This window comes from Peromyscus maniculatus, chromosome 13 (assembly GCF_049852395.1).
Source record: "Peromyscus maniculatus bairdii isolate BWxNUB_F1_BW_parent chromosome 13, HU_Pman_BW_mat_3.1, whole genome shotgun sequence".
Taxonomy (NCBI): domain Eukaryota; kingdom Metazoa; phylum Chordata; class Mammalia; order Rodentia; family Cricetidae; genus Peromyscus; species Peromyscus maniculatus.
The window spans coordinates 42234433-42257535 of NC_134864.1; the positions used below are offsets into that span (position 1 = coordinate 42234433).

Here is a 23103-nt window from a genome sequence, read left to right on the forward strand (position 1 = left end):
CACATACACGAAGATAAACACACAGAGAAAAGGCACCAGAAACAGCCTGACTCTGGGTAGCAAAAATGAATGTCCACAGAGAATGTAAAAACAAACCTACAGGCTTCCCAACTCCATCTGCTGTTGCCTTTCAAAGTGTAAGTTATGGTGATATTTTATTTGTAATGAAATGTGATTTTATTTGTATGTTAATAAATAAACTTGCCTGGGGGTCAGAGCTAATAGCAAGCCATAGCAGAAGCTGGGCGGTGGTGGCGCACGCCTTTAATTCCAGCACTTGGGAGGCAGAGCCAGGCGGATCTCTGTGAGTTCAAGGATAGAGACAGCATGGAGACACACGACTTTAATCTCAATACCAACCTGGAAGACCTGGAGGTCTGTATAGATGGGCAGTGACGAGGAGGTCATGTGGTTGGGTTTACAACCAATGAGAAGGCAGAATAGAAAGTCAATAAAAAGGACAAACACAGGATGTAGGTCTCTTGCTGAGGAGGACAGCAGCGGCAGTGAAGAGTAAGGATTTTAGCTCTTAGCTATTGCTCTGACCTCTTGGGCTTTCATCTCTGCATTGGCTCTGTGTTTCTTATTTAACAAGACGGTTACATCTACAGTAAGTGACCCTGAATAGGAGTGTAATCAAGTGACTATCACTGGTCACTGACCCGCCACCCACCTCTGTAAACAATTTTTATATTAGCCACAACCTAAATGGAATTATAGGTTCTCTACGACAAGGAAAGGGAGAACAAGGTCACGTGAGAAGGATCTAGTCTAGAAACACCAGCAGAGGCCTTCTAAGAATACACAGATGGGTCCTACCTATACTCTTGGGAGTGGAGCAAGAATTATGTCTCAGAAAACAAGATGGGATCAATCTCACTCACAGGACACCAAGAACTTTAAGATGGAAATAAAAGTCCCACGGCTCTGAGCCCGGCACCACAGTTCCATCTTTGATTGGGCGGATCTGTGCTGTGCTGACCACCCCAGCCTCCGATCCCACTGTGCTCATAATGCCAACTCAGGAAGCCCTGGCAAGCAGCACAGATCTGTCAGAGAAGATGGATGCTGAGAAAACACTGCAAGGAAACCCCAGAGCTCCTAATGCAGACTTGAAACCACTTTCTCTTGGACACCAGGTGAGCGGCATGCCACTTACCTTCCTCAAAGCTGGCAATCTTCTGTCTCACTAGAACACGGAAGTTTTCGACAGGATTCACGCTTCCGACCTAGAGCAGACCCAGAGACAACACACCCGCAGGTCACTTCTCATTTTTGGCAATATCCCACATCTTAGTTTCGCTCCGGTTGCGGTGATCAAACACCCCGACAAGGACAACTTCCGGGAGGAAGTGATGACTTTACTCAGGTTCCAGGTTACAGTCCATCACATCAGGGGAGTCACAGGGGGAGAACCTGAGGGAGTCTGGTCAGAGCATTTCCATAACCAGGAAGAGAGAGCAGTGGATGGATGCACGGCAGTGCTCAGCTGGCTCTCTCCGACCTATCAAGTTCAGAATCCCCTCCGACCTATCAAATTCAGAATCCCCTTCCTAGGAAATGGTGCCACCTACTGTGGGTAGGTCTTCCCACCTCAGTGTAAGCAGGATACTTCCCCACAGACGGGCCCCCAGGTCAACCTCATCTAGACAACTTCTCTGCGACTCAGTTCCCAGACGATTCTAATTATGTCAAGCTGACAGTTAGAACTAACCATCACACCTCAGGTAAGACAGACGGCTTAATGTAGTAAGTGAGCTCTTCAAAACAAAACAGGAGGCCTTTCTGTCATCATGATTTCCAGGGTTCTGTTAGAAGCTACAAGATTCAGGGGTGTGCAAAATGGCTCATTAGGTAAAGGTGCTTGCTGCCAAGCCTAATGCCTTGAGTTCAATCCCCAGGATCCACATGATAGAAAGAGAAAACCAACTCCTGCAAGTTGTCTTATTTTCTACATTAACACTGTGGCACGCACGTGTGCATGCATGAAAATATGTACACATACCAAAAAAAAAAATCAATGTTTAAAAAAAGCCAGAAATTTCAAGCAGTCACACAGTTGCCCTGTCTATTTTCACTTGACTTTCTTTGTTCAAGGTGAGTTATCTCCAGAGAGGCCAGGAGTATTATAATCCATGCCACTAGCCAGCCCATTGGAAGGCTTTACGTGCCAAAGACCACCTGCACATTCTGATAACCGATTAGGAAAGGGAGGGTGTTGTCACGTGAGGTCGTGCTAAATAATTTTCCCATAATGATGACATGAGAAACAACAGCCAAATGATTGATTCACTCAACTACTGGGGGGGGGGGGCAAAGGGAGCTACTACTGACCCTTTGACATTGAAGTTTTAGTAGAATACATAAATATGCCCATACTGAACATATCTTTAAAAAAAAACCAGATCATATGTACAGATGTACTGCAGCGCAACTCTCTCTCCCTCTGTATGACACTTTCTGATCACGCCTCTGTCTGCATTAATCTCACCCCTCACGAGGCCTCTGTAGCACTTAGCTCCAAGAAGAGAAAACAAAGGGGTCCCTGTGAATGCTGGGGGAAAAAAGTTCCTGTAAACCTTACAAGAAAATGTATTATTTCCACTTTGCTTGGAATAGTATGTAGGAAAGTGCTCAGAGCATGAGATCATGACTTCTTAATACTACAAAAGATTCCCACCACGTCCAAACCACTGTTCAGACATCTGATCTTTCTGGCACCTTTCTGTTTGACTTTGCTAACTGGGGGAATGCTAAGATCTGTCGACTCAAAACAAGGCTGCATCTATGAAGGTAATGCACTCCAAGTTCCAAAACCCTTCTCATCAAACGAAGCTCTCAGTATCAAAGGGAATTTGATTTGCAAAGTCCTAACCTTGCAAATTCTGTTTTGGAGAGTATTTCTGTGGGGTTTGTTAGGCTTGTTTTTATTATTTTTAAATCACATGTGTGTATCTGTATGTGGGTCTGTGCACACGAGTGCAGGTGCCAGTGAAGGCCAGAGGGTTTGGACTCCCTGGAGCTGGAGATACAGGGGTTATGAGCCACCCCATGTGGGTTTTAGGAACAGAAATGTGGGGCCGGGCAGTGGTGGCGGCGAACGCCTTTAATCCCAGCACTTGGGAGGCAGAGGCAGGTAGATCTCTGTGAGTTCGAGGCCAGCCTGGTCTCCAAAGCGAGTTCCAGGAAAGGCGCAAAGCTACACAGAGGAACCCTGTCTCAAAAAACCAAAAAAACAAAAAAACAAAAAAAAAAAAAGAAAGAAATGTGGGTGTTCTTAACCCTCAGAGCCAGCTCTCCAGCCTCTGATGTTTGGAAACAGGACACTAACTTCAGTTTCATGTATTTAGGGGATAAGAGCCAAGATCATTAACCATCTCTTCCTTATTCCTGTCATATTTACTAAATGGAAAACTGCAAAATAAAGCCAGTAAGAAAATCTGTGCCAGGGTGCTACCACTGAGGCACTCTGTGATGGACATCTCATTCAGAGAGAGCTCTGTTTACTACGATCGGACAGACAGTGCTGTATGTCATTCACTATTATTAACTACTTCCAGGAAGAAAGGAAGAACATGGGGTGGGTCTAGACGGTTCGTATGCAGAGAGGACCAGAGCAGTGGTATGTCAGCAGGCTCATCAAGCCTTGGCCTTCCTGCAGGGGAGGGAGGGACACTGGAAAGCTCAGTTTACCTTGGTGACCTTCCCTTCAGCCAGGCTGGAGACACTGATGTGAATTTCTTCTTTCTCGGTCTTACATTTTTTAGCAGCAGGCCCTTCTTGGTGACTAGAAAGGAAAGAAACGGATAAGTTTTCCCCCATATAGCAAAATAAAACAAAACAAAAATACAGTGTAGTAGTTTGTTTTTGCTCTTTTGTGGGGCCCAACACCCAGCTCCCCCCCCCCAAAAAAAATCACACACAGAGGCTTATTCTTAATTATGAATGCCCAGCCTTAGCTTGGCTTAGTTTCTTGCCAGCTTTTCTTAACTTTAAATTATTCCATCTATCTTTTGCCTCTGGGCTTTTCATTTTCTATTCCTGTCTCTTTCTTTGTTTCTTACTCCGTGGTTTGCTGTGTAGCTGGGTGGCTGGCCCCTGGAGTCCTCCCCCATCTCTTCTCTTTTCTTCTCTCTCCACCCAGATTTCTCCTTCTACATATTTTCTCTGCCTGCCAGCCCCGCCTATCCTTTCTCCTGCCTTGCTATTGGCCATTCAGTACTTTATTAAACCATCAGGTGTTTTAGACAGGCACAGTAACACAGCTTCACAGAGTTAAACAAATGCAACATTAAACAAAAGTAACACACCTTAAAATAATATTCTACTACAATACAGTGCCTACGATATTTTATGTGGAAAGTATAAAGTTATTTTCCAAGCACCTAAAGTAAACAAGCACAACATTCAGACAGTCTATCTGAACAGCAGGCCTCCTTCTCCCAGGCCTGGGCCCTGACAGGAGACCTCGGAGGTGCCCACGTGGGCTTTGTTTCACAGCAGTACAGAAGTCAGCAGCTGCTGCATCATGGGGCACATGCAGAAGTCGAAATGGCAAGCACAGGTACGGGAGCTGAACAGTAACTAGGAAATCCATCTGCCTGTCAGCTAGCCTCCTGGACCCCATCTCAGAATGCACAACCATAGCTTTTTGTGTGCACAGAACTTGGTGTCTGAAAACCCACCCTCTCCATTGTACTAACCGATGTAAGATCTCTATAAGCTTCTAATTAAACGTGTCAAAACCTTAGACAATCACAAGTTAAATATGCAAAAACTTCTTTTTTAAGTCTTAGATTTTTTTTTTTTTTTTTTAAAGCACACCCTTTAATTTGCTTTCTTACAGCCCTGATTCTTTTTGGGCACAGTGCTAGCAAAGTCCAACAACATCTGTGTGCCAAGGGAAAGATGGAGCCAAGAAAGGCTTCAAACATCTGCCTCAAGTAACATACGGCTTTAATAACACGCTGCTCTCAAAGTCACGAGGATGCTAAGGTAATCATAGGAGAAAATGAAATCCAACCCAAAGACCCTGCTCATCATCTCCCCCACACGATGAAACACAAAGATATGAAGAATTTTCTCTTGGAGAAATAGTAAGTGTCGGCTAAAGGCAGCCATCCAGAAACAACTGAAATCAGTAACTAATACGTTTGTAACTATGTCCGAGTTAGGGCTGGGGAGATGGATCAGTCAGTAAAGTGCCTTGCAAGCAGAAAGACCTGGGTTCAATTCCCAGAACCCATGGGGTGTGTGTGTGTGTGTGTGTGTGTGTGTGTGTGTGTGTGTGTACACTCGTGTGTGTGTGTGTGTGCACACTCGTGTGTGTGTGTGTGTGTGTGTGTACATGTATGTGTGCACACTCGTGTGCGTGTGTGTGTGCATGTGTATGATGTGTATGTGTGTGTGTGTGGTATATGATGTGTATGTGTGCATGTGTGGTGTATGATGTGTATGTGTGCATGTGTGGTGTATGATGTGTATGTGTGTGCATGTGTGTGTACATATATGTGTGCACACTCATGTGTGTATGTGTGCATGTGTATGATGTGTATGTGTGTGCATGTGTGCATGTGTGTGTGTGTGTATGTGTTTGTGTGTATGTGTGCATGTGTATGATGTGTATGTGTGTGCATGTGTGGTGTGTGTACATATATGTGTGCACACTCGTGTGCGTGTGTGTGTGTGTGTGTGCATGTGTATGATGTGTATGTGTGTGTGTGTGGTGTATGATGTGTATGTGTACATGTGTGGTGTATGATGTGTATGTGTGCATGTGTGGTGTATGATGTGTATGTGTGTGCATGTGTGCATGTGTGTGTACATATATGTGTGCACACTCATGTGTGTATGTGTGCATGTGTATGATGTGTATGTGTGTGCATGTGTGCATGTGTGTGTGTGTATGTGTGCATGTGTATGATGTGTATGTGTGTGCATGTGTGGTGTGTGTGTCACGGTAGTGCACTGTAGTTCTAGTGTTTGGGAGGCAGAGACAGGTGGATCCTTGGGGATAGCTTAACCTACTTGGTGAGTTTCAGGCCAGTGAGAGATCTTGTCTCAGGAAAATTTTTTTAAATGTGGATGTTGCGCTGGGCGGTGGTGGCGCACGCCTTTAATCCCAGCTCTTGGGAGGCAGAGCCAGGGGAATCTCTGTGAGTTTGAGGCCAGCCTAGTCCACAGAGTGAGATCCAGGACAGGAACCAAAGCTACACAGAGAAACCCTGTCTTGAAAAAAAAAAATGTGGATGTTGGCAGAGAAATGACAACCAAGGTTGTTCACTGGCTTCTACACATACATGTGCACATATACACAAACATGCATATATATGTACACACATGTATACACCAATTAATAATCTATTTTAGGTGACAAACTATATATGTCAAAAATAACGATGTTTCAAAATAACATTATGATGGTATGACTAACTGGAGCTAATGAATACACACATTACTTCACCTTGCTCTTTTTCTTCTTTAATTGTAGTGGGAATAGTGGAACTCTCTTATGGACTTCCTCTCCTTTGGTGAGGTTGGGCAGTGTGGGTAGTGCTGGGAACCAAACTCAGTCTTGTGTATGCCAGGCACCCTTCCATCTATTAAAGATTTTCAGCACTATTATTTCAAAATGTATTGGCTTTTTGTTCAAATCCCCACCTTCAGACAATGAGTCTTAAAAAATGAAGAGAAAATTAGAAAGGCAGAAACTGGATGAATAAAGAGCCGTCTCCTGACAGGGATGCACAGAGCAATCAGCATGGTCATAACAGAGCGTGACCTAAACTTCCTATTCACTGACCTTTTCCCTTGGAGAAGCAGAGGTGAGAAGACAAAGAGACAAAGGCCAGGAAGCGTTAAGGGGCGAAGCCATCGAGGCTCTTCCCTCTCAAGAAGTGTAAAAGTGCACATAGGCGGACGGCAGACATGGAGAGAAGTACACAGATCAAGGAAGACTAATTCCGACCGACAGTGTGTGAAAACAAGTCACAGCCAGCCGCTGTAGTTAGCCTGTGCCAGCTCTTCCTGAGAGACAAGAACAGAGCGCAGGTGAAGATCTGGGACAAAATACACCTGGCTTCCAGCCTTAGTGTTCTGTAGACTTAGCTTATTTCTTACTATTATTAGCGTGCGTGCGTGCGTGCATGCGTACGTGCGTGCGTGCATACGTGCGTACGTGCAGACATCCACATGCCACAGGTCAGAGGACGGACAACATGAGGCAGCTGGTTCTCCCCCACTGTGGATGCTCAGGTCGCCAGGCTTGCACAGCAAATGCTTTTCTCGGCGGAGCCATCACGCCAGCCCCAGTCTCAGCCCCTCACACCTTCTCGTGGATGTGTTCATATGACTTGATTCTAGGATACCACCTAGATTTTAGAGTTTACTGACTTACCACTAGGCTGTGTTTCACTTTGCTAAGGAAAGCACTGCAATGGAAAGTACCTTTAGTACAGCAGCTCTTCTCCTCCCCCAAACACAAATTAACGTTTATAACATGAAGAAGCATCACTGAGAGATGTTTGCCGTTGTTGCAAAGACACAGGTTTGGTTCCCAGCACCCACGTGACAGCTCACCACTGTCTCTAATTCTAGTTTCCAAGGGATCTGACACCCCCTTTGGACCTCCACAGACATAGGAACACACTTGGTACATAAACACACAAGCAGGCAAACAGTCATAAAAAGGAATGAATACACAAACAAGCCAATCTGGACCTGCCTAAGGACCACATGTCCTGCCTGGATTTCCACACCCCTTTCTGCATCAGATCGATGCCTCTCTTTACCTCTTCTACACTTGTGTTTGCAGGAGATGGTGATTGACGCAGGCCCACGACTGGCCAGAGCGGAGAACAAGAGACGACAGAATGCTCAGCTCCCAAGGGAACACGTGTACAGCACCCCCACCCCAAGGCTCAGGGCACATTGGGGAAGACGGAGCAGAAGGAATGTAAGAGCCAGATGTGGCTTATGACACTATCAGGCAACGTCTTCTGGACACATCAGGGCAGCTGCACATATGAACAACATACACAAACCTATGCAAGCTCAAGCCAGACCAAGTCCCAGCACAAAGAGAGGAGCTGGCACACACACCCCACACCAGCTATGGAGTGGATGGCAACTGTCAGCTGCTGAGCCAAGACGAGATGGTCTTCCCTTTTTGCTCTGAGAGGGAAGCCCCGGGTGAGCGGGGCACTCTCCAGCGGAAGAGCACATATCCAACAACGCTGGATAATGTTGGTCTTTTTTTTAAGACTATTTTTAAGTCACAAAGTGACTTGTGTGGGCAGGGAATGAGGGTAGATCTGAGAAGAGCTGGGGAAAGGGAGCTGAATGTGATCAGAATGTGTTGTATGAAACTCAAAACTCTCAAAGAATAAAAATAAACACAAATCTTTCTTGAACAAAAAGAAGTGTTATACATACAATGTGTCATGCTAAGGCCTGTGGAGCTACAAAGTTAAATCACATGAAGAGTTTCTTAAACCCTCTAAAATAAGATGTGAGTAAAGGAAGGATAAAAGTATAGAGTATATGTATCATATCCCCTGTATCCAGCAGGTAAAAACAGCCCCAGAAATAAGTACATAGTAAAATTTTAATATGATTCACAGTTTCAAGGTCAAGTAATTAATAGTAGTATTACAAATCTTTCATTTAATACTCACAACATCTATGTGAAGTGGGAAAGGACAATGACAGAATCTCCAGATTATCTAGAAAGTCCTAGAAAGCAGGAAATACCCATGCAGCCGCATGGAGACACGGACCTTATCAGTGCTGCATTTGGATGATGGACGTTAATCATTTGCTTTTCTCTTTTTCACTTACTTTCAGGAAAATATAAACATTTGTTAAGTAGCAGCAAAATGTATAAGGAACATGTATGTGTCAGCCACTGAGCTAGGTTCTAAATCCTAAATTTGCAAACATTAATACGCTATCAATACTTCCAACAAGTTCAGACACATTTAAGGAAGATAAATGTGTGAACAGACAAACTACCGCGCTAAGTAACATATCCCATTTGGCCAGTGGCTGTATTCGCTGGAGCGCGGGATGCAGCCGGGAAGCAGTAAGAGTTGGGGCTGGAGAGAATATAAGTGTAAGGAGGGCTGGGGGTGAATTCACCGACAGAGCACATGCGTGAGGCCCAGGGGGTCAACCCCCAGTCAGAGGGGTGAGGGTCAGGAAAGCAACAGTTTTTTCAAGGTAGCTGGATGGTGTAGACTTCGGTCTGACTGCTGGGCTTTCTCATTTGTGGAACCGTCTGATCACCTGGCAAGTAGGAGGAGGTGCCTGAGACTAATCTGCAGTTTAGGAATCAGAACTAAGCCGGGCGGTGGTGGTGGTGGTGGTGGTGGTGGTGGTGGTGGTGGTGGTGGTGGTGGTGGTGGTGGTGGTGGTGCATGCCTTTAATCCCAGCACTTGGGAGGTAGAAGCAGGTGGACCTCTGAGTTCAAGGCCAGCCTGGTCTACAGAGTGAGTTCCAGGACAGCCAGGCTACAAAGAAAAACCCTGTCTCAAAAAAAAAACAAACAACAAAAAGAAGAATCATAACTACTGAAATCATATTCAAAGTGTGGAGTGTAAGGGTATTCTTCTAGGGAAAGGTTCATTTTTTTTTTGTATCAAATGAGTCTATCACATGGAGAGTAGGATTAAGAATCATAGCATTAAAGAATTTTAAGTAGCAGTGATGTGGTCCGACTCTTTGGCTAGGGAGACGGCTCAGGGGATAAAGGCACCTGCCACCAGGCCTGAGTTCAAGCTCCAGGACCCAGACAGTAGAAAGAGAGAATCAACTCCACAGGTTGTCCTCAGACTGCCACACGTGTGCCACAGTGCAGGCATACTCCCCATACCCGCCCCCACGCACATAAATAAACAAATGTAATAAAAAAATTTAAACCTCATTCTAATCAGCTGGCAGCCCGCTGGGTAACTTAGAAAAAGGTAATCAGGAGAGATCACTAAAAAGATTAAGGTGGCCTTAGAAAGTTAAGAATTTCTACTCCACCCACTCTGGGGGTGGGGAGGTTAAACTGCTCACCAATGGCCACTGATGAAATCAATCTTGCCTGTGTAATGAAATTTTAAAAAGATCTCAAAGAGAGGCTGGAGAGATGGCTCTGCAGTTTAAAGCACTGGCTGCTCTTCCAGAGGACCTGAGTTCAATTCCCACACCTACATGGGGCTCACAACTGTCTGTAACTCCAGTTCTAGGGGATCCAACACCTTCTTCTGGCCTCTGGGCACTACATGCACACAGTGCACAGACACAACACCCATACATATAAATTAATTATTTTATTTAAAAAAAAAAATCTAGCCGGCGGTGGTGGCACACGTCTTTAATTCCAGCATGCAGGAGGCAGAGGCAAGCAGATCTCTGTGAGTTCGAGTTTGAGGTCAGCCTGGTCTACAGAGCAAGATCCACGACAGGCACCAAAACTACACAGAGAAACCCTGTCTCGAAAAACAAAAACAAAAACAAAACAAAACAAAAAAAATCAAAAAGGTAGGGTTCAGACAGCTTCTGAACAGTTGAACATGTGAAGGGTCATGAACCTAGATCATGGTTCCTTAGCCGGCTGGGAAGTTTGGAGACCTTCCTAAATACCTTACTCTATCCATCTCATCTTCTATATTTTTCACAACACCTCTTACAGTAAACCAGGAAATGTTGAAAAAGAGACAAGAAACTCGCTGAGGGGGGGAGAGTTTGGAAGAAGGCAATTGGCTATCTCGGGAGGCAGGCTGAAGCACAAGGCACGGGTGTGCATGGGCAAGGCTGGTGTGAAAAACTAGCAAGGGCAAACGGTCCAGTCACTAAGCCAAGCACAGTTCGATGATCTGGTTAAACCGTTCGCAGCCCTCGGGATTCTCCGCTGTCATCGTCGTCCTCCACAGATGAGCAGATGAAAGCTCATCCAATGCAGATATTTGTTTACACAGCTCAACCTGCCAATTCCAAATGCCAGGAAGGGGAAACGCTTGGGTTTAGACTCCAAAGTTGATGCCATTAGCCATTATACTAACCTGACGTGAAAGGCGCAGATTTGGGATAACTGTAAAATAGCTTGGTAAACCAAGCAGACATGGAAAGTTAAAGAAGGGATTACTCCCAGGATGTCAGGTGCCGTTGGTTCTCTGAAACAGAAGACAACATGGAGAGGCACTAGAAAGAAGCGTGTCAGGAGAAAAGACAATGAAGCCATTTCTGTACACACTGAATCTGAAATAAATATAGACACTGAGCCACCCATGGATAGGATGTAGACAGAGTTCAGGGTTTTTGAAGTTCTGTACACGAAATGTCAACAGTATGGGATCTGTGTTGTGAGGGCAAAACGGCATTATTTTGCTGAGTGTCTGAGCTCTGGATTCAGACTGCACACATTTATTAAATCCTTCCTCCAACCCTTACCAACTGAGCTCTCAGGCAGGCTGTTCCTTTTCTCCAATCCCAGCCTTCTCCGACTTCAGAGGACATGAACCAAGCAACTTCATAGGACGGCCAGAGGATGTAAGCAGACGACAGAGCGAGGAAGGCACCCCACATCACACTGTGTCCAGAGGATGTAAGCAGAGAGAGAGAGAAAGGCACCCCACATCACACCGTGTCCAGAGGATGTAGCAGATGACAGAGCGAGGGAGGCACCCCACATCACACCATGTCCAGCAGATGCAGCTGTTCTGAGGACAAGACTATATGCACGACACGTGGAAGGTCGGCAGAGAAAGAAAGCATAGGAGGGATCTGGCAGAGTTTCCAAAGATTAAGAAGAAAACATCTGGAAGCTTGGGGGAGATATGTGAGTCAAGAGAAGAAGAAGAGTTGACGACGTCAAATGCTACAAAGAGAAAAGTCACTAAGGAAAAGACTATGGGCTGAAGGAGACTGAAGCGGTTCCGTCTTTCAGGTCTGCAGAGAGGCCATGCTGGAGAGGAGAAGGAGCTGAGAAAACAGTGGTGTGGACTATTCTTCCAACAGGCCTGGCCTGGAGGGGAGAGACAGCGCTTAGATTAGTAATTAGGAACAAGTAGATGAGAGGGAGGAGCCTGGACGGGTTATTTTGTTTAGATGAAAGGAATGTTAACCTGAAGAAGATGGGGGGCGGAGGAGAGAAGACGTCACTAGTGGGCCAGGGTAACAGATCCGACAACAGATGGGAGCTCGGGCCACAGCAACGAAGGGTGAAGGATGTGGAGTCCTGAGTCCACTGGGCAGGAGAGGAGGAAGTAAAGGTGACTGCAAAGTAGGCATGTTCAGAGATTGAACGGTCCATAAAATTGGGAAGCACCTACCTACAGCCACTACTTTCTCTGTGAAATCATCACTACCATCATTACTATTGCTGTCGTTGATAATGTGTTAGGGATACGATGAGGGTCTTTAGAAGACTGTTTAGTGAAAAACACTGTTCTATGATATGATGTGATATGATATGATGTGATATGATGTGATGTGATATGATATGATATGATATGATATGATATGATATGATATGATATGATATATGATATGCATTGTGTTGGGTTCTAGCTAAACGCATGAGTTATCCAATTAATCCTCATGGCAACCCTATGAGATGGGTATGCCATCCCTATTTCGCTCATGAGGACACAGAACAAACAACTTCTACCTACGGTCACACAGAGCTCGGGCGCTAACTCACACTGGCTGACTCCGGAGTCCCTCAGTCTGGAACATTAGTCAGATGAAGCTGACTGCTGAGGACAAATGGGGAGAGAAGTCTTATGGAACTTGAAAAGAACAGCCGACCTCAGATGATCTGTGCAGAGTCCAAAAGAAAGCAAGGTCAAATGTGTGTCATATGTGCAGGGCTGGACTTCAGATGTCCCAACGCTCCTGCAACACCTGACCAAGAGATGACACCTTCACTTCAAGGCATAGGCCACATTAAGGGAAGCGATGCTCTCGGGCAATGCAGGCAATATGTAGTATACTGTGGGACTCCATACACGGGCCCGCAGAGCTCTTCCCCTTTAGAAATAAAGACGTTCCCACCACAAGCACTAGGTATCCGACAGGCTGAAGATGAAGAGCGGTTCCTCAGATGTGCCGTGCTTTCAGAATGACGCCGCATCACTGACTAAACTACTGTCTCCCCTCCCAAAAGTCCAGAGTGCTTCCCCACCGGATTTTGTTGCCATGGTATCTCTTGAAATGAGAGGATGTTTTTAATTTTTTCAGTTATTACTGGGGAGGGGCATGTGCTGTGGTATGATGTGGGGAGGTCAGAGGTCCACTTTGTGGAGCTGGTCTCTACATCTACCTTCAGAGAGCCAGGCTGGCAAAGCAAGAATCTTTACCCACAGTTAATTAATCTTTCATTCTACTGGGCATGATAAATTTAATTCAATAGTTATATATATTTCGATTGGCTTTTAAAATTATAAATTTATTAACTCAAGTTCCATTTGCCTTTGGGATACCATCTTACAAGGACTCCAATTTGCAGTAAGGCTCGTTAAGGAAGGGAATGGCTCAGTTGCCTTTAACCTACTGGCTATGGGTAGGTTAGGACCTCTGTTGGTCTTTCCTGTGTCAAAAACACAGATTGCAAGCCCAGCGCCACTTTGAGATTTTTGGCATCAATTAACTCTGCAGATCACACATGATTGAGCCTGTATGATAATGAGCATTCAGAGACCGGTAATGCCTGAGGGGCGCTCACCAACCTAAGACAGAGCACCTATGTGGCCTGGGCAGACGTCTCCATGACGGGTAAGGTGACCTGCTGACGTCCCATGCAACCTAAGTCAGAAGCCCTTTTATTAGTAAAAAGGGGACCTGTAGGACCCCCCCCCCCCCCGTTTTGGATAACTGTTGCCTTGCTTGCTGACCTTGACCTTAATATCCTCCCTATGCTAATTCCCTCCCAGGTTTCACCCTCCTGAATGCTTAAGGGAAGTTCCTTGTCTATGTATCCTGCATAATGGGCATTAACAGCTTAGATGCAAGATTGTAAAACATCTATAGCGAACTTCTGCCCTCCAGGGTTTTCCCATTATGCTGTAAGCCTGTATTCAAGACCTCCTCCCTCCTTCAATAAACGACATTCGGCATTAAAAAAAAATCTTTTTGTTGAAAAAAAAAAAAGAAGTAGAAGCTCTCAGCCTACTTCTGTCTTTTCTCAAAAAAAAAAAAATTAAATAAATAAACAAACAAACAAACAAAAAAAGAATCTTTACCCACTGAACCATCTTGCCTGCTCAAGATGGCATTTAGAGGAAGATCCTATCAAGTGACATCACTGGTATAAAAACTAGTGACTCTAGCTTAAGACTTTTTTTTAAAAAAACTACAAAATTTCCTCGGTAGACAACTATCACTCCTACATCTTAGTTCCTTACCTGTCTACTAGAAATAGGTAAACTGGATTCAAGGACAATGAACAGACAGCTTATAATACAAGAACACAGCTTAGTATTAGCGATCTGTTGTCCCTCTTAGCATAACCTTTCAGGGTAACTGGAGCCTCTTCACTGCAATGGAGGGTTCTATAATCCACGTGAAAGAAACTGAATCCTCCTTGAATGGAGGAGCTGCTGAGTAAATATACGTTAAATTCATTGCTCCTACAGTTCTTAAAAACTAAGGCAGGCTTCTGAGAATAAAAGGTAGAGAGTGGGAACGTGGGCAAGCATGTATGCGTGAGCTAATTCCCAGGCCCCTGGGCAGATGGCTGGTCTGTGTTGCACATTACCACAGGAGCAAAGAACAAGAAACTGAGCACACCCGAGCTTCCGGGGCAGTGAGTGAGTGAGAGGACCCAGCTGAAGGTGTAATCACGGCAGGGATCATATCACAGCACAAGTGCCTTCTGGGGCTCGGCGGTTTGTTCTTTACCCAGCTAATTTACATTTTAATCAAAGGAAGGGAAGAAAACGGTCCATTTCTTTCCCACAGTACCAGAAGGTAATCAAGATCACGAACTGGAGTTTAATACCGGGAGAGAATAGCCCTGTGATTGCGGTGAGACTGGAGCAAGGAGCCCCGGGAAGAAGGACACAGGCTTCATTGAGCGGCTATGAATTGGTTCCAGTGGCGTTCAGGCAGAGAAAGATGGCGGTGGCATGGATTTTTTTTTTTTTTTTAAGGGATAGGCTTCCTGTGTAGAAGGCAGGATAGAATAAAATGGCCATAAACTTCACCAGGGTGCGATGGTAGTACATAAAACAGAATCAATCCAGTTGTTTTTTGGTTTTTTTTTTTTCTTCCAATTCTGACAAAGCTTGGGCTGTTTACCTCTGGGAAGCTATGAAAAATGCAAAGCTTTCTATTCTACTTGTACAATAATTCAACAAACATTGATTTATAGAGACCAATGAATGTTTCTGGAAATTACTCATCCTTTTCCACTGAGTATTTATAAATAGTAAGCCTTACTTTGTCAATGAAGATACAGCTGTGGGAAGAAAATAAAAGAAATGGGGGGCTGGGGGGGATCACAGTCTGGTGTCAAATCTCAAAATGCAGCAGAAAGAAATATTATTTTGGCTTAAGAAAAAAAAATCACCAATAACCAGTTGAGTGACGTCTGGAAAGTCAATGTCACATACCCAAAGGATTCTATATAATGAATCATTTCTTCTGGCTTACTTTTATTTATATGGAAATTAATATAGATTCTGAACAAAATGTGAAGAGGAGAAGCACTCATTAGTCATCTGCAAGCTTGGCTGACGTATCGTATGAAATGCACTTCCTTCCTTCACCTGCAAATGCCTCCCTGGCGCACAGTCGGCATGTCAGTGACGCACTCCGTGGCTGTCTTTATTCTCCTCACGGACACTTGGCCACCCACCACAGACACCTCCTGAGCCCAGCCTGCTCTTGTGCCCGTCCCCATCCGTCCGTGTGTCGTCGTGTCCGCCCCCCCCCCCCCCCCGTCCCCTGTCTGTCCCCCGTCCCCGTCCCCGTCCCCCCCCCTACGCTGTTTACTGTAGAAAGGGGACAATTCGGGACCAGCAGGATGACCTCAGCCGAGCCACACAGCTTCAGTTTGATCCTGGGACCCATGTGGTGGAAGGAAAGGACCAACATCCAAAAGTTGTCCTCTGATCTACACACACACACACAAATGAAAAAAATAAAAATATAATAAAAATTGTTTTAAAAAAAGAAAATTCAGCCGGGCGTTGGTGGCGCACGCCTTTAATCCCAGCACTCGGGAGGCAGAGCCAGGCGGATCTCTGTGAGTTCGAGGCCAGCCTGGGCTACCAAGTGAGCTCTAGGAAAGGCGCAAAGCTACACAAGAGAAACCCTGTCTCGAAAAACCAAAAAAAAAAAAAAAAAAAAAAAAGAAAATTCAACTTTGGGCATTCACAAATGTATAATTTGTATATTTATGATTTGCAAAAACTCTATTGTTGATGCCAAAGTCTACCCAAACCAGAAGGTTGAGCCCAGGAGAACATCAAGGATATGGCTCTAACAGACAGGAAGGAAAACTTTGTATTTCCACACAAGGGTTAAAAAGCTGCACTGTGGGCTGGAGAGATGGCTCAGAGGTTAAGAACACTGGTTGCTCTTCCAGAGGTCCTGAGTTCAATTCCCAGCAACCACATGGTGGCTCACAATCATCTATAATGAGATCTGGTGCCCTCTTCTGGTGTGCAGACATACATACAAACAAAACACTGTGTACATAATAAATAAATAAATCTTTTAAAAAAAAAAAAAAAAAGCTGCGATGTCGGGGCTGGAGAGACGGCCTACTAGTTAAGAGTTCTGGCTGCTTTTCCAGAGGACCTGGGTTCAATTCCCAGCAACCACATGGCAGCTCACAACTGTCTGTAACTCAGTTCCAGGGGATCTGACACCTTCACACCAATGCACTCGAAATAAATTTAAATAAATTATTAACAACAAAAGAAGCTGCGCTGTCCCCTCTGTAATTCCAGAAAACCCTGGGCGGCACCATAATTCAAGACTTGCCCCGGCCCCTTGCTACAAAGACCAACAACAAGTACTTACTTGTCTTGGAAAATGTCCTGAGCGGTCACGTGATCCTTTTTCTTGTCAGCATCCGTCAGAGGGAAAAGGGTCTTTACTTTAGAGAGAGGAATCTCACCCTTGGCTTGAATTTCAATGGGGGGATCCAGCATATTCAAAATGTGCTGCGGAATTGGGGGCAGACGTTCCTGGGGATGCAACGCTCTGTGCAGCAGACACTGTGGAGGAAGGGTCAAGGCTAAGACGCTGGTGCTGACGTGGAATGCCATCTCTGTTTTCTGGGCAGCAACCCTCTGTCTTTAACTGGAAGGGCTATGAGACTCACACCAAACAGAAGAGACAGAATAGGATGGCCCCGAGGACAATGGTCACATCTAAAGCCAGCCATAAAAACAGACTCAAGCACAGAAACGAGACCGTCTGTAAATCTCCTCGGGGCCTCACCTTACAACCCACTCGGGGAATACCAAGGTTCCCTAAGACATAACTCCCTAACACTCGAAGGTTACAGCCTGCTCTCAGTCACCTTCTACTCCCTTAATCATATGCGCTGGCTCTTTTACTTGGGTTTTAGAGGTCGTGTGATGGATGAGACAGAGGCTGGAGGGGAGCTGCCCACTCCCAATCCCAGAAGAGAGTCTGAAAGACATGACATTATGGAGCCAGAGCCGACACAAGCCACCAGGGAAAGCAAACCGAGAACCTGCCTTCCACTGTGACCCTCGGCCCGGCTGACACCTCCGCTCTTGCCTGCTCCTGGCCCGGTCACCTGCTAACTGGTCCCTCAGCTTCTGCGGGCACTTCTCCAGGACCCAAAGTCATCTGAAAATGAGCTCTGGTGCATTTTAAATCTGAAATGTCCCAGGAGCTCATGTCCTGAAGCGAAGCGGCGAGTGTGGTGTGGTATGGTGTGTGTGTGTGTGTGTGTGTGTGTATGTGTGTGTTGGGGATAAGCTGGTGGCAGTAGGTCACAGGAAGTGGGCCTTTGAAGGTTACCCAAAGCCCGCCTCCAGCATGCTGTTCCCTGCCCACCACGATGTGGACAGACAGCCATCTCTGCCATGGGCTGCCACCACCACGGAATGAGCGGCTCCATCCTGCCTTCCCAGCTGTGAAAACCCCTGAAACTGAGCCAGTGGACACCTTCCCACCCACCCCGCCCCCACCACCGCCTTGTTTCTATCGAGTACTGCTGTGGGACGGTCTGTATGTCAAATTGCTCTGATTGGTCAATAAATAAAACACTGGTTGGCCAGTGGCCAGGCAGGAAGTAGGTGGGACAAGGAGAGAGGAGAATTCTGGGAAGTAGAAGGCTGACAGAGAGAGACACTGCAGCCACCGCTATGACCAGCAGCATGTGAAGACGCCGGTAAGCCACCAGCCACGTGGCAAGGTATAGATTTGTGGAAATGGATTAATTTAAGCTATAAGAACAGTTAGCAAGAAGCATGCCACGGCCATACAGTTTGTAAGCAATATAAGTCTCTGTGTTTACTTGGTTGGGTTTGAGCGGCTGTGGGACTGGCGGGTGACAAAGATTTGTCCTGACTGTGGGCAAGGCAGGAAAACTCTAGCAACAGAGTGCCCTGGAGACACAGACGTGACTAATACAAGCTCCTTCCCCCCAGCCTGGGAAGCCCGGCACGACACAGCCTTGCCTCCTCACTCACAACCAGTAAAGATGAGCTCTTCCGCGTTCACTCAAGCCAAGCTCACTTCTGTCTCTGGGTCCTTAGCTCAGGATTCCTTCTGTCTCTTCTACCTGCTTCTAGATCTGGGCAGAGCTGGACCCTTTTCATCATTCTGGCCTTTTCTCAAATATTAATCTCCCAGCAAGCCTTTCCCTGACATTGCACATGAAGCAAACTATTACCTAATCATATTCTAACTTTTCCCAGTTCTCTGTTTTTCAAGCACGTATTTAAAACAGTCTCAACTGCTTAGTTCACATACTTAGTAACCAGCCCTTCCCCTTGAAAACAGATCCCTTGTTTGCTGCTAAACTGTAAGCACAGGAAACATGTCCGACATACAGGAAGCGTCTAACAGATACTGACGGAGGACGCTCTCTTTTAGGATACTCACTGCTGATGGGGATGTCAGAAAGGAGCAGCTAGAGTGGGCTGAGGACCAAGGGAGAGGCAGGCTGTCCACTCTCCAAGTGAATGGACTGGACGCAGGCTACTGCCACTCGGGCATCTGTGAGGCCTTCAGCCTAAGTCAGCCCTGTGGCGCCACACTGTGCACCCTAATAAACTTGCCTGAGGATCAGAGCACAGAGCCAGCCACCAGATTAGACATAGAGGTCAGTCAGGGGTGGCACACACCTTTAATCCCAGCACTTGAGATCTCAGGCCTTTGCTTGGGAAGCACACAGGCCTTTAATCCCAGGAAGTAATATGGCCAGGCAGAGAAAGTTATATAAGGCGTGAGGAAACAGAAACTCATTCTCTTCAGGCTGAGGATTTCGTAGAGGTGAGAACTAGTGGCTGGCTGCTCTGCTTCTCTGATCTTTCAGCTTTCACCCTGGTATCTGGCTCTGGGTTTTCTATTAAAAGACCACCTAAGATATGAACAACACAGCCCTTGGCAACACTTGTATCTGCCCAAAAAATCGGTATCTAACACAGTGGTTCTCGACCTTCCCAACGCTGCTGCGACCCTTTAATACAGTTCCTCGTGTTGTGGTGACCCCCAACCATAAAATTATTTTCACTGCTACTTCATAGCTGTAATTTCACCACTGTTCTGAATCGTAATGTGAACACCTGATACACAGGATAGCTGATCTGCGACCTCTGTGAAAGGGTCACGACCTCTGTGAAAGGGTCACGACCTCTGTGAAAGGGTCAACACCGCTGAAGGGGCTGTGACCCACAGGTTGAGAACAAGGGCTCTAACAGTACAAGAAGGTGAGCAAAAAGATGCCATTGAAATCGGAAGTGAGACAGCCCATTCATGCTTCCCTCCTGGGAAGAAGGCTCTCACTAGCCCACTTTATTTTTATTATCGCCATGGGCTGAACCCAGCTCTTGCACATGCTAGGGACATGCTCTGTCATTAAGCGGACCCCCCCCCCCCCCCCCCCCCCGTCTTGTTCCCACTTTTAAACAACTTACGTGTTAGTAATTCTGAAGGGGGAAAAAGGAGCTGAATAGCTCTTGCAATTTCAAACTACTATTTCATATCACAAAGCATATTATTTCTTCTGCTCCCTGAACTATTTCCCTACAATGAAGAAAATTCAATATAGAAGTTTTCATCCTAAAGAAAAAAAAAATTCTGGGGTTGATAGTGACTATCACCTAGGAGTCAGTATCCTGCAAATCCTGGGGAACCCTCCGCTGGGAATTCTGCACCCATTTCATCTAGAAAGTCCATGTGCTCCTCCATCCAGCATCTCCTTTCAACACACCAACAACCCTTCCCTCTCCACAGTATGTCCACTTCTTTCAGAGTTCACCTCCTGCTTTGTGGATTCCTAATTACCCAACTCCCCTTGGGCTTCCCCGGGCCTTGTGGTGAGTGCTCCATTCTAGATGCTGGCCCTTTTGTTGGGTACCGCTGACAAACTTCTCCGCCCACTCTGCGGCTGTCTCTACTCCATTAACTGTTTCCTTCTGTGTGCAAAGCTGTTTAATGTCATGAGGTCCCTCCCATTTGTCAACTGTTGGCCTCATTTCCTGATGACTAGAGTCCTATAGAGAAAATCCCTGTCTACATCTAGAAGTGGTTTCCCTACTTTTCCCTGAGTTCTCTCCAGACAGACAGAACTGGCCACACAGCTCTTCACACGGTCAGGCTGATAGCACATCTCTGCACCGTGCCCTCGTCAATTCAGGCTCCTTCTTTCTCTTCTAGAACTCTGTTCTGTGTTACTGCCTCAGAGGCGGTTCCCATAAGTGTCTGCTCTCAAGATCTCTCCCCTCCTATTTCCATGGTGTCTCCAAACCACTCCTGACCTATGGCTTTAGAGGCAGGCCAGCCATCTCAAAAAGAAAAAGAGGGAGGGAGGGAAGAGGAAAAGGAGAGAAAGGAAAAAGAAAAGACTGAGCTTTCCTCTCTCACCTGGAACAATCTCTGAAATTCGGGATTTGGGATTTTGGAGGTTGGAAACAAGTCTTCAATGGCGTCTTCTTCCTCGCTTTTCTTTACCAGGCTCATAGACTCAATCAGATCATCAATAGCACTCAACTGTGCCTCTTAAAACAGGGATAAACAGAGAAGCAAACAGAAAAAAACAGATCATTTCTATTATTCTCCATCAAAACAGATGTTCTCCATCTCTGAACCCAGCAGCACGGGCGGGTCATTCAGCACCTGCTCTGCTCCAAAGCATCCCCTAGTTACGTAAGTGCTTTCCCCCCACCCCCCGACCCTCGGTTTGCTCATCTGAGGAAAAAGGTATCAAGAGTAGTTAACCTGGGGCCTGGAGAGATGGCTCGGAGGTTAAGAGCAAGATTTGATTCCCTGCACCCACAACTGGCTGGAACCCCAGTTCTAGTCAATCTAACACCGTCTTCTGCCCTCTGTGGGCACTAGGCATGCATGATACACAGATATACATGCAAGCAAAATGCCCATACACATAAAATAAATGTCAAAAAATAATAATTGACTCACTAGGCATAGTAGCACACATCTTTAATCTCAGCACTCAGGAGGCAGAGGCAGGCAGATCTCTAAAACTTCTAGGCCAGCCTGGTCTATACAGCCCGTTTCAGGCCAGCCAGGGCTACAAAGTGAAACTTGTCTCAAAATAGGAAAGCAAAACAGATAGCTGCCCCCTTGACTCTCTTCCAGCTCTACCATTCAGTGACCCTTCGGCAATGGAGTATCCTATCAAAAACTAAAGTGTTCCAGAAAAATATCCCTGCCGTTAAAAAGGAAAACAACTCCTATGGAGACTTGAACAAAATATTTAGTATCCAATGAGCTAATATTCCTAAGATAGTCATTATCTAAAGAGGAGAACATTTCAAACAACAGACAACTTCCTAATGAAGCGAAGCTTTCCAAAGACCTTGTGTGAGTTTCAGCGGAGCCCATCAGGAAGACACCCTGGGCCACAACAAACACACTTCTTCATCTGTTTGTGTCGCCTTCTCGTCTGGCCAGGCCACTAAGCACACGACACACACCTGAGAACATCCCGTTCAAACTCTAAAGCTCCTTGTGGCAGAGACATGACAGTTTCTCCATGACGTCCCACTTAATCCCTAGCAAGTGCCCTTCAATAAAAATCTACCAAGTCAATACAAATGGCACCGCCCAGAGCTACGGGACCGAGAAGCCAAGTCTTCCCTGGAGAACTGACTCTCCCACCACATGCTCGCCTTTCACTGCTGGTTCACAGAGGTTCACAAGGCCATCCAACTAAAGTACTGTTTCTGACGTCAATCACGGGCCGGAGGTGGAGAGGCGAGCCGTTTCAAACAGGACCTTATGCCTCCATCCCCTGCTCCTTACATGTCACGCGATGACATTTCCGTCTGCCTGGGTCTGAACCTTCCATGGGCGGCTTCCACCATGGCCATCATAAATGATGAGTGCAGGGTCCACCAGGGCACCCAGGAGCTCTTGCTTGCACAAGGGGACATTCAGTGCGTCCCACCTGCTGCACCGCCAGCTAGCCTCTGCTACACCGCCAGCTAGCCTCTGCTACAGCACTCTGCTGTTATAAACTCCTTCCTAAACGTCGCCTTGGGAAAGCTGCCAATGGCTGTAGAAAAGCCACTAAGTCACAGGAAATGGACCAGCCGATCAAAAGATGTCCAACTTTTAGATTCGGGCTGATTTCTAAGATAACTTCTCAGCAAGTCTGGAAGGAGGGCCGGGTGCAGCTCCATGGTCAGATTGACTGCTAGGATGCATGAGGCCCTCAGTTCACTCCCCAACGCTTCCTGACTTAACAAGTCATCAAGAGACAATCGACAGCACACAACAACCTCCCTTACATTCAGATCCACACACACACACACACACACACACACACACACACACACACACACACATATGTCTTGGTCTTTTGTATAGCACACTGATCCCAAAGGGCCTCACCCTAGGAACGCACAGGGAGAACCCCATTTTCAAAGTCGCTTCACCAT

The 23103-nt window shown here is 46.2% G+C and overlaps 1 protein-coding gene across 1 annotated transcript in view; it reads right to left on the bottom strand.

The window, feature by feature from the left end:
• The window catches only part of Xrcc5 (X-ray repair cross complementing 5), a 99124-nt gene that overhangs the window by 40065 nt on the left and 35956 nt on the right, over positions 1 to 23103 (bottom strand). The window contains exons 13-16 of the mRNA XM_006972228.4: positions 21065 to 21198; positions 17018 to 17214; positions 3694 to 3787; positions 1160 to 1229 (exon numbers count right to left, since the gene is read on the bottom strand). Coding sequence (XP_006972290.1) covers positions 1160 to 1229; positions 3694 to 3787; positions 17018 to 17214; positions 21065 to 21198 — 495 coding nt within the window. The remainder of the gene's footprint in view (positions 1 to 1159; positions 1230 to 3693; positions 3788 to 17017; positions 17215 to 21064; positions 21199 to 23103) is intronic.